The 15,674-nt window shown below is 35.3% G+C and overlaps 1 protein-coding gene across 4 annotated transcripts; it reads right to left on the bottom strand.

Annotated features, from left to right (window-relative positions):
• Positions 1-5,450: 5,450 nt before the first annotated feature.
• Positions 5,451-12,905, bottom strand: LOC133806101 (uncharacterized). 4 transcript variants are annotated; one of them, XM_062244236.1, is made up of 23 exons: positions 12,768-12,905; positions 12,536-12,582; positions 12,287-12,441; positions 11,601-12,160; positions 11,426-11,506; positions 11,157-11,294; positions 10,827-10,948; positions 10,418-10,729; positions 9,953-10,040; positions 9,756-9,861; positions 9,568-9,675; positions 9,173-9,336; positions 8,950-9,070; positions 8,483-8,707; positions 8,217-8,398; positions 7,854-8,021; positions 7,661-7,766; positions 7,369-7,506; positions 7,119-7,280; positions 6,821-7,021; positions 6,525-6,707; positions 6,317-6,388; positions 5,451-5,877 (listed from the first exon to the last, which is right to left on the bottom strand). In XM_062244236.1, exons 3-23 carry the CDS (start codon positions 12,338-12,340, stop codon positions 5,752-5,754), a joined length of 3,417 nt encoding a protein of 1,138 aa, XP_062100220.1. In that variant the 5' UTR covers positions 12,341-12,441; positions 12,536-12,582; positions 12,768-12,905; the 3' UTR covers positions 5,451-5,751. The 4 variants fall into 4 exon arrangements, with proteins under 4 accessions (XP_062100220.1, XP_062100224.1, XP_062100228.1 ...); XM_062244240.1 differs by having other exon boundaries at positions 12,536-12,676; positions 12,768-12,858; XM_062244244.1 differs by having other exon boundaries at positions 12,782-12,857.
• Positions 12,906-15,674: the final 2,769 nt, after the last annotated feature.

Genomic DNA, 15,674 nt, shown 5'->3' with positions numbered 1-15,674 from the left:
CCAAAATCAAACTATCAAGCTTACAAACCACTTTAAAAATAGAGTAAAACCTTGAATTTTCAAGCTGAAAACCTTATCTCAAATATGAATTGAACCTCTTTCAGCTGCTGATCACTATCCTAAACTCTCAAGCCTTAAATCCTCCAATTGAATCCTCTAGTTTGCTTCAAAAATCCAATAGAAAGAGAGTGAGAGAAAGATGATCGAGAGAGAGAGAGAGAGAGAGTAGAGAACTTTGTTTTGCCTGCCTATGAAATCTACAACCTTCCTTTGGTTAAACATATCCCATGGTCAAAATGACCAAATTGCCCCTAGGGCCATTCTAATCCTTCAAAGCCACCCAAGGGTATAATTGTCATTTCCCACCTATCCCGTTAATCATAATTAACGTCCTCCAATTCCCATCATTCATAGTATCCTCAATAATTATTAAATCTTATCACATTACCCGCTTGTTCCCAGTAATGTACTAAACACCAAATTACCCCTAGGCTTACCCCGAGCCCGATAATTAACTTCGTTATGACCAAACCGCTAATTTGCTTCCTAGGATTGTCTCATGCCGAATAGCTCAAACATATCCACATAACAATGTGGTCTCACCCATATATCACATACATGCACATAAATATATAAATATGCCCTCAACGGGCCAAAATTATAAAAATACCCTTCTTATAAGAGGTGGGCCCACATGCATGCAATCATCATCATATAATAATATAATTCACATAATTTTTCATATAATCACATAATAATGCATTAAATCAATTATGGCCCTCCTAGCCCCCTAATTCAAGCACTAAGCCACATTAGGGAATTTGGGACATTACAACCAGTATGGGCCTTCTCCTCCTTCCGGGCCAGTCGGTTGTAGAAAAGTCCCGGAGTCGCCTCTACTTGAAGGGCTTTCTCTAACCGGTGTAACATCCGGTAATTCCGGAACTCATTCTTCTCCTCATCCATTTCCCACGTGTTTCCAGTGAGAAGTTTAGACCCTTCCAAGACTACAGGGCCCGCCTGGACAACGTCTTCCGCGTATAAATTCATGTCGCAACTCATGATTAGGGACCTGGAAGCGACAAAAAAAATGAGAACCAAGTAGTTAGCACCAAAACCGAAGAAAATTGGTTGAGGTGCGGGGGTTCTCCTAAAACTTCTTGGAGAGGTTCCCTCCGGACCCAGTTCCGGGATCAATAGAGATCCCAAGATCTTTAGTCAGGAACAAAAGTTAAAGGTTTTTCTAACTCACCCAAAACAATATTTGGGCGTCCAAATTGATCCGGGACAACCAGACTAATATAAGTTATCACCTAGAAAATCTATGGTTCATTCCTTCCACGTTCTTACCTAGAACCACCCAACAATGTGGTCACGACCCTAATAGTTTTATGGTCGCATGAATAACGTGACAATAAAAAACAATTAAAAAGGAACAAAATGATGAGAAAATGACCAAAATACTTACTATGAGGTATTGGATTTGAGATTCGTAAAGTTTCAGGCGACAAAGTCGGAAGAATCTCAGCCTTAATTCTGAGAAGATGATGCAGCAGTTCATCTGCTAGTTGAACTGAGACAGAGCTGTCTGATGGCTGAGTGGGAAGAGGCCTAGTCAGAAACAGATGAACACGAAGGTGAATTAATCGCTGGAGAATATCGTCGGCAAAATAGGACATATAAAGCTTTCTTTTCTGCTCTGAATATATGGAATGTGTAAAGTTTGAAAATGAGCCTGTCGAGGTAGTTATATGGCAGAAATCTACTATTTGATCCAATGGTCCACAGTGGGGATCCCAAGATTATCCCCATCCGACGGTCCTGGATGATGCAGAGGCTTCAATTGGCCTAATCGAATACTGAATCATGAATTCGTCAATCCACGATCCGCGCTACCTCATCCAATGGTCCATGTTGAAAATCTCAAGGCTATCCCCATCCAACGATTCTAGATGGTGCAGAAGCATTAAACACCCACTCGAGTACCCAATAAACCTTTTTCATACATACGAGATGACTCGAGAATTGCGCTGACACCCATCGGTCACTTGGGCAATCAAAAGATTCTTTCCAGATCTTTAGGGCGCGAGTGGCGCAGACGCACCATCTACCAGAAGACACGTGTTTGAAACATTGAGAATTTGAAAGGGTAGAGATCGCCCAAATGGCTCCCAAGTAAATGAACCCGGCTCTTGGTAAACGAACCAGGATATTTGAGATTGATCTGAGAGAGCGCGACAAGTCTCCACCGTGTGAACACGGATGAAGACTTGGGGGGTAAATGTTATCCCTGTTTTCCACTCGTGACACATGGCATGACTCAATGGGTTCGTGGACCCTCTTAAATGGTCCGGGCCCGTCCTGAACCTGGTGAATTGGGAAGGATGAAACCTCAGATAGCCTAAGCACTATCGAGCCCAACAACGTTCGATGGGCGCGAGAATAACGAAGGAACTGAGACTAAGATGCAGGCCCGACTCATCTTCCCGATCCCGACCTATCTATATCCTTCAGGATGCCAACTGAGGTGGCGGACTAACTAGTCGATGGAGATAGACCATATCAAGAATCCAGGGGAGATACTCAATGTCACAGTGTCCATCTTGGCAAATGAACCCGAGTCCTGGTGAACGAACCAGGACTCCAGTAAGTGAACCGAGACATTAGTAAGCAAACGTGGACTAGATTTCCAGATAGGGCAAGCCTATCTAGCCCCAATGCTGACCTATCCCCATGAATCTGGTAGTTGGTCTCCTCAACTAACCTGCAGAAGAGGGTATGCATGGAACGTACTTTGTTCGTAGGGAACAGTACTGCCACTACTCTGATAGATCTTGTCCCCAGGATCCCCTTAGAAGCCCACGCGGACCAGTCCGCACTAACATACAATGGGCAGCTGTAAGGCTTAGCCACGCCTGAGTCGACCCAATGGGCCCAGATTAACTACATTTTATTATGTAACATTCTTTGTATTATGGCTCCATTAGCGAGCAAACCATGATTACATCCATATTGGGCCCGGATTAGTCCGACCCAAGCCCACTACGCTTGACTGCCTATAAATAGGGCTAGTTGTGCACTGTAGTGGAGATCCCAGATTTTTCTTTTGTAAGCAATTACTCTGCTAAAACTAGTAGAAAACTCCATTGTCAAAAGCTCTCTAAGGCCTAATACAACTGACTTGTGGACTAAGGCTCATTAACGCCTCAATCACGTAAAAACTCTCATTGTTCATCTCTAATTCTTTCTTTTCAGCTCTTGCTTCTTGATATATTTCTAGTTTCCGAAAAACTCGGTAAATAATATATAATACATAATCTTAATTTTTATTAAAAAAGTTATCATGTATGTTTAAAAATGTTATCATATTATATATATTTAAAAAAATCATAAATAATGTTTTGGTTTAATTTTTCATTTAATATATTTATGTCATTCTTTTATATATAATATTATTTATTTATTTGAAATGTATATGACAATAATACAAATTTAATAAATATAATTAAAAAATTCTATAAATAAAACTAAGCAAACATGGACATACACGTTGCTTGTATCTAGTATATATATATTTATATAATATATGAAAATGACCATAATTTAAAATATTTGGAAAATTAAAACTAACACCAACAAACATGATCAACATCACACTAGACAATACTCAACATTATGCTAGAATGTTCAATAACAAACAAAAATGTAAAGATTTTATAATTTTTTGCCGCGGAAACATTTGTATTAATTTTTTTAACTTTTTGGTGATAAATGTGTAACGTTTAATCAAATTTAAGTATTATTGCCGCCAACAAAAAAAATTGGGTATTTAAATGCTATATTTAAGCAACTTTGAGTACTTCTCCCGTAAAAAAAAATAGATATTTAGATGTTATATTCGGTAATATAGAACATTTTGGCTGTAAATATCATTTATAACATATGAAATTTATTTTATTTTTAATAGTAATTTAATTTTATCAAAAGAAATTTAAGGGTAATCATGCTACTAAAATGGCTAAAATAATAATAAACCAAAAGGAAATGAACAAAAATAGGACTACAATTGGGGGACATCTGGCACAATGCTCATCTCCAAATACAACACGTTTGGAAGCTCTCCCAAAGCCTTGTTGAATAGTAAAGCTGACATTTGCGCGTGGGGCCTTTTTTTGGGCTTTGTTGACTACTCATTTGCAGTAATTTTTTTACAGCTTTATGAATGCGAAGGCTTTGATTTGAAGCTCATGGCTCAATTGCACTAATTTAATCTATTCCTTTCTTCATTGTCATGATTAGTTTCAATTATTATTAATTACATTATGTATGGGCATTAGATCACTTCACTCATGGAGGACAGGAGACATTTTCTCCCATAAAGCCTCCTTGATTCTTTTGGGTCAGAAGATTGAATCAGGCTCGTACACGTGGTTGATGTTGTGAACTCGGTTTTTATTTTTATTTTTATTTTTGGGACTTAACTTGGATATTTTCTTTCCCTCACAAAAAATAAAAAAATCATTATTGAGAAGATATATTTATTTTTTCTTTTGTTGGAGGTTGCTGTGGCATATTTGATATTTGTTCCCTATGGCTATGGGTTATCCAATAAAAGTGGGTGATGGGGCTAATGTAGTACTTTTATTTCATGTGGCTGATGCCATTAATATCTTGAGATAATGCTATTGTTTGAACTTGGTCACACTCACATGTGTTTTAGATGTAGAGTCGTTGTGAAGCCTCCTAATAATTCAATTAGGACTTGGAAACCCTCCTACTAACTTTAATATATATATATAAATATTATATATTAATAGTAGGCATTTGAGTAGCATCACTCCAAATTGAGCCTAACATCTGTGTTTATACAACTGAAATTATTGAACCCAAATTCAAATTATAGAATAGATTATCTAACTTATTATGAATGTCTACTTTAGGGGTAATATTATTGCTTGACAATAACTTTTATATTGGTCACAATGTTGGTAGAAAGACTAGAAATAGTGGTAAAGGAAAGCACCAAGAGTTGGCTAATTGGGTACATCATGCCTTGGTGGCACACTGCGGTTAGCCCAACAAGTTCATTTGTGAAGATTTGCTAAGGAAATTTAGGCAGAGTCATCAATCATGTGTTGTTGCCTTGTGTTATTTATACTTGATAAGCACTGTGTGGTCCAGGGTGACAAAATTAACCTACAAAAATATTGTTTTATAGTCCATTTTGGGAACACCTGTCGTATAGTTGGAGTTGAACTTTCTTATTTTGTCTTTCTTAATGTTCTTAAGTGCAATATGGAGACGTAATAGATACAATTATATATAAATTAATAAACATACAGGTAACAGGTATATGTAGATCTATGCATGTAACTAACAATATGAATCCTAACCACAAAGTGTTTGATAAAAAATGAGAAGAATGTATGAGATAAGTATTCAATGTGATATGAATGGAGCAAAACTATGGAATTATTATATACATACTCATGCTATCCATGATACTACAGTGTTACAAAATTCTGACCTCAGAAGACTTTACATTTTCCTCACTAGTGAGCTTTTTTTTTTTCCATATTAGAACTTGGGCCTCCTCTAGTCTAGTACTATTTAGCTATGCCTATGATTACTCATCACTATAATAATAATAATAATAATTGTAGAAAAATAAAAATTAGTCACCACGGAGGCCGTGATGACAACCTATAACCAAAAATAAGAAAATAATAGTTATAAATGAAGGACTAATTCTTACAAAGCATCATTGCGGAGCATGGAATGGATTTCTCTAATGGATCCTGGTAGCTCCAGTTCTTTCCCATGCAAAGAATTCCCGCGCAAGTTCTGCATTTCTGATGCAAATATGTCGTCCAGAATCTACAGGCCCAAAACAAAACAAACAACATTTTATCAATATGCTAATTTGAGCAATACAAAAAATGTAACATTGAAAGATTAGAAGCGCTGAAGAAACAAATACATTGACATCATATGACAATAAAGATTAATGTCTTTTGATAGCTTAACCATAAAAATGCATGCATTTCCAGTTTTGAACTTGAGTTGGCTTAATGGGTTGTGTAATAAGGAATGCCTTCTGGGATCAAGTTAGTGGACTCTAATAAGTCAAAGCTATGCTTCATGATTGTAACTCATTAACTGTGCTGCTTAGAGAAGCACCTCAAGAATTTCTTGAGCCTAGACCAAATGTCCCAGAAATCTCAGTGGGACTTGAATTAAAAGGCTAGAAAAAACAGATTTACATAAAATTGAATAGACAGTAGAAACTCAAAACAAGTGTCCTAAGTGAGCTCACAGATACTGCAACTCTTAATCCTTTGTACCAGGACCTCTTCTCTCCCCCATCTTCCAAAATATGCAGAATATCCTGCATCAAAATAAATAAATAAATAAAAAAAAAAGGAAAGAAATCAAAGTCATTAAAGTCCTTATCCAAGGATTTTTTTTCTTCAAGTTTGGCAACTACTATATTTATGTTCATATGTATGGCACTCTAATTTTACCTGTCCCATTCGTTCCCAGAATTCACAACAGATTTGTATGAACACCGGAGGTTCAACAACAGTATCAAGGTGATGAATAGTCTTCATCAGTAGATCTTTTAATGGTTGCATTTGGTTTTGTACATCTTCTTCTTTCGAGTCTCTAATTATGTTCTTCAACTTTGTTAAACTTTGCACTCTTGTCTGCATTTCAAACAAAGAACAATAGTAATGTTAGAAAAAATCTATCATTACTATGTCACTCTAGTAAACACAGAGGAAGAAGAATGAACGAATTAAAAGGATTAGCTCCTTACATTCTCTGCCAGTTTCTCTACAATTGCCTGCCTGTAGTTTCTAAATTTGGCTCTCAGCATAACTTTTACATCGTTCAGATGTTCTCCTATGACTGATTGAACATCATCAGGAAAGCAATAATTCCAAGACTTCAACAAGGTTTCTATTTTTGGGCATCTCAAGTCCAGCAACCTTCTCATTGAATTTAAAAGAACTCCCAGCTGAAAATCCCAGAATTTTCTTATTAATATTATTATTTTAAATATGGTTCTTGTTAAAATAACAATAATAATGAGCTATCAGGACAAAGAAGCAAACCTCATCTGGGACCAAATAGATGTTAACTGTTCCTTTTGATAGTTTCTGGACATATTTGTGTCCCAATATCTTGTTTGCCAGATTATCCTTCAACGGTGCCAGAACATCATTAAACTGCTTCTCTACAGCTTCAAAAGTTGCTTTCTCAACATCTGCAATGGCCTTTTCAACAAAATCCAAAACTGTAAGTTTATGACATTAGTAAAGTCTAAAAGGGAAAATTAGACAACAAGACAAATTAGAAACATACTTTCTCCAAGAGAGATATATATTCTGGCCAGCGGCAAAGAATGATTTGATATTCATTGATTGCCTCCTCTATGCGATTGAACATCTCATCAATAAATGGAGACGTTGAAAGCTGCGATCCAACACAGCATGATTTCACCTGAAAGTGTTACATTTTTGGTGAGTTGCCAATTAGTTAAAAGGAGTAAAAGAAAGTGTTTAGTAATCCAAAACTATTCTGGAAATGTAAAAAGAAAAATATACTCTCTGTGAAACAACATAATGCGTGTGAAAAACATATATACACCTTATACCTTATCTGGTTTGCAAAACTCAAGCAAATCAAGCCGCTTGTCTTGAATCCAGCGGGTAATATATGAGCGGAATAACTCTTTGGCATCAACTCCACCATTAACAGGACTGAGAAAGTTTTTACACGAGTTAAGACTAGAAAAATAGACGCAACAATCATTTTTTTCATAAAAAAGGAGATAAAATTGTTATTACTTGACATTCCAGAGGGGAAGATCCCTTTGAAGGTCAGCGGCTGCAATAACAAGTTGAGAAACAGGACGGGATGGACCAGGAGGAGGGCGTGCAGCAAGGAATGCACGCAGTCTACTGGAGAGCTCCACGCTATATATTGAAGAAGAAATATTTGGAAGCTCTATAAAACTGCAGAGATGAAAAAGTATGCCATTAAGCAATAATTTCTCGATGATTTAGATGACAACAAATAATTTGATGCAGCAAAGTAATAAATTTTCTCACATCATGATCATTCCTTCATAAAATTTCAAAAGGCAGCAAAAGTGAACCCACAAGAGTAAGAAATATATCAAACAAAAATATGACATTATTTATATAAACCTTGGAAGCATATGCTGATTGTGAATTTCCACGTCTGTAAAAATTTCATTTCTGATATTCAAAATCAGAGATTTCATTTTCTCGTAAGATATTGAAGTATCAATCAGTGTTCCCTCATTGCTGCTCACTACAAACTCATCTGTTTCTGCCAAGTGCCTTCTTAACCTCTTCTGCGTAGCAGCCTGTCAGTTCAAACGTATTAAGATAGTTAAAAGAGGCAACAACTGAAAGGACAAAGCTGGTCTGCTGAAATTAGAATACATCACCTGAAAATATCTGCAGAATTTCAACTGTGCCTCAGGGCTCAAAATATCATGCATAAGAGTGTACAATTTAACAGCAGGAGCCAAAGCAGGGGCCACCAACCCATTAGCCGGCCTAAAAATGTCCATCATTCCAGATGGTGACGACTCATCAAGTGACTTGTAGTTTTCAAAAACCAAAGCAAGTATGTCTTTAGTTTGTTCTTCTACATCTCCTAGCATTCGTTTCTGATTTACATAATTAATTAAGCCATGTCAGAATTGAACTCACGTTTTTAAGAAGATGTGATTTGAAGCCACAAAGAAAAAGATCTTTATGGCATCAAATCTTGTAATTAGGAGTTGGTTTTATATTCTAACAATGAAGAAAAAAGTTAGATATGTCATATTATTGTGTCCAATTCGTGCTGACAGAAGAAAAAGATCATCAATAATAAACATGAATGTAAGATATATAAATTAGATCTCACCTCTTGATGACTCAAGGTATTTCTGCTGTTTCCCTTGATCAATACATGAGATAGCAAATCATATACCAAGTTCAGACAGTACTCCGTTGGCGTAGCCACGTCCATTATATATGAAAGATATCTGCAAGTCAAACAGGATACTAACAAAATTTAGTAAAAAAATTTAGATCCATAACAATGAAATCATAAACATGACTAATCTTGCCTTATAGCATCCCATTACCTTAATTTGGCATACACATCTGACACTCCATAGTACGATGAAAATTCTTTCACAAGCCACTTCCAGGGGCCTTTTAGTATCAAATTTTTCTGGCTAAATTGCTGAAGTTTCAAAGCAACTTCTAGGAGATAATCATATGCCATAGTTTCTGCAACAGAGCCGCACTGCAGTGGAAAAAAGCGAAATAGTATCATTCAGATTTACAATCTTCACTAAAAATTCTGCCTAAATGGCACCATACCATCTAGAGAATAAATTCAAATGAGCTTTTATCTCATGACTATAGTTAGAATCTTATGTTGATAGCCCTATATACCAAAAATATTGTATCATAATAGTTGCTTGTATAAAAAATTTCAATTATGTTTTAGAGACTAGCACAAACTCAATTTTACCTTAGGATGATCACTTGAACTTGTTGTATAATTTATGTACAATTGTACTCTGCCAATAGTATCATGCTCTGGATCACTGTATATTGGCCACCACCGCAGCTTCTCATCCTGTATTAACCAAGATTTAGAGTCAAATATTTGTGTGTTTGTCACATACATAACTAAGATTATAAAATGTAAAATCATACTGGATTATCGGCTATGGCAGCCACTTGAACTTGGGCTCGACCATAAAGATGTCCCTTAGAATCTTGAACATCAACAAGCAAATAATCACCAAGACCATCTGGAAAGCTGTATTAACCCACGAGGAACCATAATTTTATCCACTCAAGAAAGGAAGAAGGAATTAAGAAGAAAAAACATAAAGCAATCAGGATCATACAACACATGTTCTTCACCAGCTCCTGGTCGCATACGAACTACATCCTCGTCAGACGAACTCTTTAATTTTGACAAGAAAAAGTATGTTTCTGTCAACCAGAGACCAACCAAATGAGACAGTGGTATAAATGAAAGAATTCAACAGCTTCAAAAAATGAAGGGAAATATACTTCCTCTACCAAAATTTTAATGTTAATAGTGCATCTAATACAGAACTGTCAAATTTGGTCATTTCAGCAAGAAAAACAGTGGTATAAATGAAAAAATTTAACAGCTTCAAAAAATGAAGGGAAATATACTTCCTCTACCAAAATTCTAATGTTAATAATAGTGCATCCAATACAGAACTGTCAAATTTGGTCATTTCAGCAAGAAAAACAGCTAATATCAAAGTTCTTTTTAAAAAATAAAATAAAACTTGAACTCATATCAAAGTCCTAATGAAAACAGAATATGAATAACATACCTTGAACCACTTGATTATATGGTAGGGGGCCACGACATAAATTTGTTGCTCCTACTTTTAGAACCTCAGAGACCTGCTTCATATACCTGGTGACAGCTTTCGCATAAGCCAAACTCTGGCGAGAAAAGGAGCCATTTGCAGGAACCTTTGGAGCTAGACGAACATTCTGTATAGACTTCCAACTAGAAGATATGTTTGATTTCAAATGAGAATATTGTCTTTGCAAGGATTCTTTCTCGAGCACTGATGAATTTATAAAAGGTAAGGTGCCGCAGGAAGGAAGTGGGTCGGAACCAATTTTCACTTTACGCACTATACAATGACAAAGGATGGAAATGGTTTAAAAGACAATAACACTTTCATGAAGAGAAAACAAAACTGTTTGGCAAAAAAAAAAATCTAACTTTACCTTGCAATTTTATCTTGCCAAATGTTTTCTTCGATTTTTGAGCAGCTCCCTGGCTAACTAGCTCTGCAGCTCCCTGTCTTTCCATTAACTCGTCCTCTGATTGGAGTAGAACATGCCGTAGACTACAGTAGTAAAAAGAAGTCAGGGACTAAAAGTTTTAAGGAAAAAAAATGAGCTACTTATACTGAAACATCACATTGACATGTTATAGAATTGTGCTGCATAATAGGAAAAAAAAATGTCATTGAATATGACCAACTGAAATAAGCAAATGAGCATTACTGGCGCTTAATGGAAGTGCTCTAACTAAAACAAGACAGTCCAACTCACCTGAAGGCATCTCGCAGCAATGCACATTCATTTTCCAAGAAACAGTGCACTTCACCAGAACCGTGTAGAGCCCAAGCATGAAGACAAAGGCGAACACAAGCATCATAGGAAACCACAGAACACCAACTACCATGCTCACTGAATCCAATTCAGGAAAATAACAAAAATGGGAAACAAAAGGAGTTATGAATGTTACAACTTAATCATCTACTTTCAAATGGCTTAACCAGAGTTTAAATGATTACACTTTGCCAGATTTTATCGAATACCTGATCAGCCTTGGTTGAAATGCTGGGAGACGAGGAAGTAAAGAATGTGCAGATCCATTAGCTTCCAAACCAGCAGTAGTCCTGCCAATGGTTAGTAATTTTGTTCATTCTCAAAAACCAAAAGAAATGAATGAATAAACCAAAAATTGAAATTAGAAAGAAGGCTTTCACCAACCTAACTGATGGGTTATGGGTTACACTGCCATTAGTAACTTCTGCTAAAGGAATGCTTTTTGTGCCTACAGTACAAGTGGAATTTGCATATTGATTGATCTCTAGACGAGAATCAACCAATGGAGGAGCACTAGGAGTATCATGAACAGAAAACTTCTCATTCTTAAAGCCTCTACCAGCAACATCATTCCTGACTGTCGTTTCTCGATTAACCGTGGGAGAAAGCCTTGAAGAATAATAACCATCTGATAATTGTGTGTTGTATGAAATTTCAGTACTCGTGGCAGAGTCTGACAAATCATCTTCCTTACTAAAAACCCGTCGCTTAACTAAATCATCACCCGCATTCTCTGACCCAAAGGAGATCTCCATGTCTGAACACGAACCATTTTCATTTCCCCTCTTCATTGGTTTTGTCTTCAGAACCTGACCCAAACCAGATGAAGGAAAATACCCGGTTCCAAATTTGGTTGCAGAAGACAATCCGAAACTTTTTTTTTGATCCCTTGTGTTGACAAACGTAGCTGATATAGGTATATTTTTTTGCTTGATTCCACTGATCTGTTAATCAATCAGACAAAACTCTCACCAAAGTCAGCAAAGTCATACTCATACGACAAATATTCTAAAACGACAATTTGTACAGAAAGCAGAGATGAGATTGAAAAAACTTATAAATCCGCTTACCTTTTCAGACCATCTAAAGGCATTGGTCTCCAACCCATTATTGAGAACCATCATAAACTCTCTTCTCTCACCCCCAAAAAAAACCCAGAAACGAAAACAACCGAAATCTTTGTAATAAAAACTACACCACTTCTTTTGTCCGTTTCTTTCTCAATCTGGGTACATAGAAGAAAAAAATATCAGCCCAAAACAAAATAAGAAATAAATCAAAATTAAAACTTGCGTAAGAAAAGCACTGAATGTGCTTACAATGGTTGAAGAAATACAGACCAAAGTGTCCGTACTTAAAGTTTTCTCTGCAACAAAACAGTGCATATTACAAGAAACTTCAAATAAATGTGAGTTGTGATACTTGACACCGAACAATCGGAAAATGACAAGTCGATCGATCTTCAACCAATGCAAGTATCAACATTTAGAATCAAGCTATTATAGAAACTAAAACAAAAAACAGTGATAATGGTAGCAAATTTCCACGTACCAAAAATAACAGACCTCAAAATTATGAACTCTCAATTTGAGAGAGGGAGTGTGTGAAAGAGAATAATGTACACATGAATCGGAAGTGGGAGAGAGACTGAGACTGAAAACTTTTATGTTTTTATTTTATTATTATTATTTTTTGGTTTTCTTCTCTATGAAGTTTCCAAATTCCAATTAAGAATTTAGAATTTCTTTAATATATTATTAGTAACAGAATAAATCAATAAATATATAAATAAATAAAGAATAAACAACTAAAGAAAGAAAAACGTTCTCGCCAGGAACGGGAAGGTGACGTGGAAACCGGGAAAGACTTGCTTTGTATTAACGGTCAGATGCTGAGAGTGGCGCCTGGCGCGTGTTTACTTTGTCTCAGTAGGGTGCACACACTTTTCGTACACCTAGCCGTCTTTATTATTTTTATTATTAATATATATATATATATATTTTTAGCATTCTTAATAAATTTTTTAATATAATAATTACACTTTAAATTATTTATTATTTTTTGTTTTGATCGAATAAAATAGAATGATAGAAATTTGTCTTTGGTCCACACGCAGAGTGAGAGGAATGAGGCCCAAGCTTTTTCGCTTTCGGTAAAGAGAGTGTGTGTGTGCTGTATCCAGTTCTACTTCCCAACTTCTATTTTTTTTTAATTTAATATGGATCCACATTACATATATACAAATATATTAATGTGTACATATATATATAATTGAAATTAAGTCATTAACTAGTCCGTATATAAAAAGAAACCATATAAACTATATAAGATTGTTGTCGTAATTAAACACCTAATGAGGTCACGCATATAGCTTTACACCAATCCATGTAATATGGTTGGATCATGTGAGTAGCACTATCATATAATTCATAATCTCCTTTGTTCTCTCTCTTTTTTTATTTACTACACTACAATATTCATATCAAAGAAAAAAGAGTTTTCATATTGGTTGAATATGTAAGACAGTAATAGAGTTGGTTAGTTTGAGATTTGATTTTACTATTTTATGGGAAAAAGGTTTTCAAAAACGGTTTTCTTTCCTTACTTGTGATTTTTTTTATAATTTCATCAATAACTTCTGTTTTTTTTTTTTACCTCATTTCTATACAACAATTAAAATTATTGACATAAATTTTACTTGACATAAAATTTACCTCATGGTGCAAATTTAGCACTATCCCCAAAGGTTTTGAGGAAGCAAGCAAAAGGATTTATTGACTTTATAAAAATAAATTCGCTTTAAAATAAATGTATTTAGATTTAGAGGTGTTAGATAAGCAGAGAAAATCTGTTTGAGTTCCTATCATTGACATTTTGGTGAGCATAAAATTATATGAATACCGAAAAATATTCAATCTAAAATAGGTAATACGTACAAGATCTTACAATTTAATATATGGTTTTAACCTAGATTTTGGAGTGAAAATAAAATAGCAAGGAATGACAAAATGGGATGAATAAAAGTTATTTAGAAAATAAGAAGAAAAAAAAAAGAGTATTTGAAGATTCATCTTTTACACAAAGATGACAATATCTATATTAACAACATATGTAGGCATTCTATTTATAAAAAAAAAATATCAAATCAAAATAAATTGTTTTAGTAATTTGTTCATAATATATTTTCTTTTCTTTCTTCAAATTTTTCGTGAAATTTCAGTTCTTTTTCTCACTTATTTATATTTCTCTCAAAGAAAATATGTATATATTTTTCTATTTTTTACTTTTACATATTTTTTATTCTATTATTATTATTATTATTATTTGGGTTTAAAGTTTTCAAATGTATATTGTATTTGTTACTAGTATTTTTTGAGTAAGACTTACACGTGTGATTACTCAAGGAAACACATGATCTACGAACACATGTTCAACTGAGGTGCTGCCCGAGGAACAGGCTGGTGAGAAGCACCCAAAGTGCCAAGGACCGCAGAAGTCGTGATGATCGTGAGATCATCATGCCTCTAAGGCCCAACCTCCACAGAAGTCCAAGGGCGATGTTCGAGTAGAAAGGTCTCCTTGAAGATCACCCTTGGATCGCGAGGAGTTCCCTTCTACGTGTCCACTTGAGAGAGATGGGGACCACCCTGACAAGCATGTCCACTACTTCTAACACTAAGGGAGATTACTTGAGAACGTGGTTGTCCCCTCTATACAGCCGACAAAAGGGGATGTCAGAGCATCAGAATCACCCTCAGAATTAGGCAGCGCGCCACCTGACACTGCCACTACTACCCTCGCGGTTGTATGCACGTGGTCCCAGAAGCTCTCGAGAAGTTGCTCAAAAGGGAAGTTTAACATAAGAAGTCCTTGAGGACTACTATAGGGATAATTTAGTGAGGTTTCTTAGTGTAATTCGTAATTAGCACACCACTTAAGTTTCTATTGTAATAAACCATGATTAAAGGATACTAATCTTACACGGTTGCCTATAAATAGGGCTAGAGAACTCATTGTACAGATAAGTCAATACTTGTGCATGCTAATATGTTGTCAAATTGCAAACTCTAAGAGAACTTGAACTCGTGCAAGTTCTTCATCAATACAAGAGACTCGTGGACTAAGCTTAATTAATAAGCTAAATCATGTAAAACTTGATTGTCGTTTGCATTTCTTTAGCTCTCGTTCATTATTCTGTCGTTGGCGAAATCCCGCGTCAACAATATTTATATTAGGAAAAAGAAAATAAAAAACCATGCATAATTTTTTTTTTTAAATTCTAATAATAAATAATAATGTTTTATAAAATTTTAAATATAATGGCTATTCATCCATAGTATTTTTATGGGTGATTCTATTGGCACCCACTTTTTTTCTCTCAATTGTTTCTAATTATACCTTTTGTTATAAATTTACACACGTATCCTTGCTAGTTATTTAACAATAAATTATAAGTGT

The sequence above is a fragment of the Humulus lupulus genome, chromosome 1 (genome assembly GCF_963169125.1).
Source record: "Humulus lupulus chromosome 1, drHumLupu1.1, whole genome shotgun sequence".
In the NCBI taxonomy this organism is placed as follows: Eukaryota; Viridiplantae; Streptophyta; class Magnoliopsida; order Rosales; family Cannabaceae; genus Humulus; species Humulus lupulus.
Note: the sequence above shows the minus strand (reverse complement) of the source record. Positions and strands in the feature narration are given on the sequence as shown.

What these genes read in the sequence shown, in the direction of transcription:
- LOC133806101 (XM_062244236.1), bottom strand. Translation starts at nt 12,340, where the DNA reads ATGATGGTTCTCAATAATGGGTTGGAGACCAATGCCTTTAGATGGTCT. An exon ending in GCTGGTGAAGAACATGTGTT is followed by an intron (nt 9,862 to 9,952) that starts GTATGATCCTGA and finishes GGGTTAATACAG; the next exon opens with CTTTCCAGATGGTCTTGGTG. An exon ending in ATATATCTCTCTTGGAGAAA is followed by an intron (nt 7,281 to 7,368) that starts GTATGTTTCTAA and finishes TTTGTTGAAAAG; the next exon opens with GCCATTGCAGATGTTGAGAA.